The sequence below is a fragment of the Solanum tuberosum genome, unplaced genomic scaffold, assembly GCF_000226075.1.
Source record: "Solanum tuberosum cultivar DM 1-3 516 R44 unplaced genomic scaffold, SolTub_3.0 scf00177, whole genome shotgun sequence".
Taxonomy (NCBI): Eukaryota; Viridiplantae; Streptophyta; class Magnoliopsida; order Solanales; family Solanaceae; genus Solanum; species Solanum tuberosum.
In genome coordinates, this window is record NW_006239101.1 from 894,297 (window position 1) to 896,332 (window position 2,036).

Sequence of the window (2,036 nt, forward strand, 5' to 3'; positions counted from 1 at the left end):
ATGTATGTCTCTTGTTTAATCACATCTCTCCATACCAACATAGGCACACAGCTTGTCATACCTTCTTAATAGACATCTGGACATCTTCTCTTCACTTTCCCAAATCATCTCAATTTCACCTCCCTCATTCTGTCCATCACGGAAGTCACTTTACCTTATCCAAACACTCCCTTAACCATCCTATTCAATTGACACTCCATTATTTAAAGCAATAATTATAGATTTATAAAAAGCAACTCTTGTTTTTCTAAAACGACTAGTATTTTTATAACAAATTCATTTTGTCAAAACAATTAACATTAATAATAAATGAACTAATCATACTTATGGACTTGGCAATTAATTGACTTAATCAAACAAACAAGTTATTATAATGACAACTAAAACGTTGTTACTCTTAATTATTACTAGTACCTAGTACAACAACAATAACATAACATATATATTCACGATAGCGTGTACACATATTTACCCCCTACTTGTATCGTAGTTACGATTATAATTTTTTTTCCCCTTTTCTTTTATATGTGGATATATTAATTGTGTGGTGCCAGGCTTGCACTCCAATCCTCCACAAGGTATATCGTTGGCATAAAGTAATGGGGTTGCTTCAAAGCCAACCGAATCTTACTCTTTTCCTCACTTACATATACAATTAAAACTTTATATCATACAAATAAAATTATAAATAATTAAAATAATATCAATTGTCTATATCTATATATATATAACTTGCAAAGTTTGTTAGTGCAAGAAAACAGTGAACATTTTCAAGATTTCTACTCACGGGGGCGGCTTCTTTTTTCATTCTACCTAAAAAAAAAACTCCCTATTAATAACACCATCCAAACTATATACTATATACATATATATAGTCACTTTGTTACATCATTTTCTCCATCTAACCAAAAAAAAAAAAAACTTATCTTTGTTTGATTGCTTTTTCTTTGAAAAAAGTAAGTAATCTTTTAGATGATAAAAATCAAAGAGTATTACACTATGGAAGTTCATGATGATCGTGATCATGATCAAGATCAAGATCAGCAGTTGAACATGGTGATCAAGAGAAGGCGGACTAAGAGACCTAGGCCTCCTTCTCCTCTAACTTTAGGGATTACTACTAGCTCATGTAGCACCGTGGAAGGTGCTAGTAGTGGTGAGTTGGTGGATGGACACGTGGCAAACTCTTCGTCACGTTTGAATAATTGTGGTGGGATGATTGATGATAAGATTGTCAGAAATACGAATCAAGAAGAAGAAGATATGGCGAATTGTTTGATTCTTTTAGCACAAGGTCATAATTACCAAAAGTCATCGTCGTTGTCTCAATCTCCAACATTAGATGTTTATCAATGCAAGACATGCAATCGTTCCTTCCCATCTTTCCAAGCACTTGGTGGACACAGAGCAAGTCATAAGAAACCAAAAATCCTAGATGATCAAATCAAGAATTCGAAATCAAGTGATCATCATCAACAAGTTGAGAATAATATTCGCCTTAAACTGAACAACAACGATGATCATGTCACAACTCTATCACTCCAAATGCCGAGCAACAACAACAACAATAACAACAAGAATAAGAATAGGGTTCACGAGTGCTCGATTTGTGGGGCCGAGTTCACCTCGGGTCAAGCATTAGGTGGACACATGAGAAGACATAGGCCATTACCAAATAGTATTGCAATTGCATCAAATCATCATATCCATGAAGAGTCTGACTCTCATCATCATGATCAACAAATCAAGAACAACACAAGGACATTTTTGTCATTGGACCTTAATCTCCCGGCGCCGGAAGACGATCACCGGCCGGAAAATTCTAAATTCACCTTTGCTACAAAAGAACAAGTCATTGTCTTCTCAGCTTCACCTTTGGTTGATTGCCATTACTAAATCATCAAAAACACTCCCTTTATTTTTATTTTTATTTTTTTAATCTTGAATTATTTAATTTTCAAACCATTGACAATTGTGAATTATAAATTGTTAACATTTATTTTTAATATTAATAAAATATATTATTTGATGATTTA

The 2,036-nt window shown here is 33.4% G+C and overlaps 1 protein-coding gene across 1 annotated transcript; it reads left to right on the forward strand.

Annotated features, from left to right (window-relative positions):
* Positions 1 to 774: 774 nt before the first annotated feature.
* LOC102583323 (zinc finger protein ZAT5-like) lies at positions 775 to 2,036 on the forward strand. Its single transcript, XM_006354326.2, has one exon. The coding sequence runs from the start codon at positions 973 to 975 to the stop codon at positions 1,894 to 1,896; it is 924 nt and encodes a 307-aa protein (XP_006354388.1). The 5' UTR covers positions 775 to 972; the 3' UTR covers positions 1,897 to 2,036.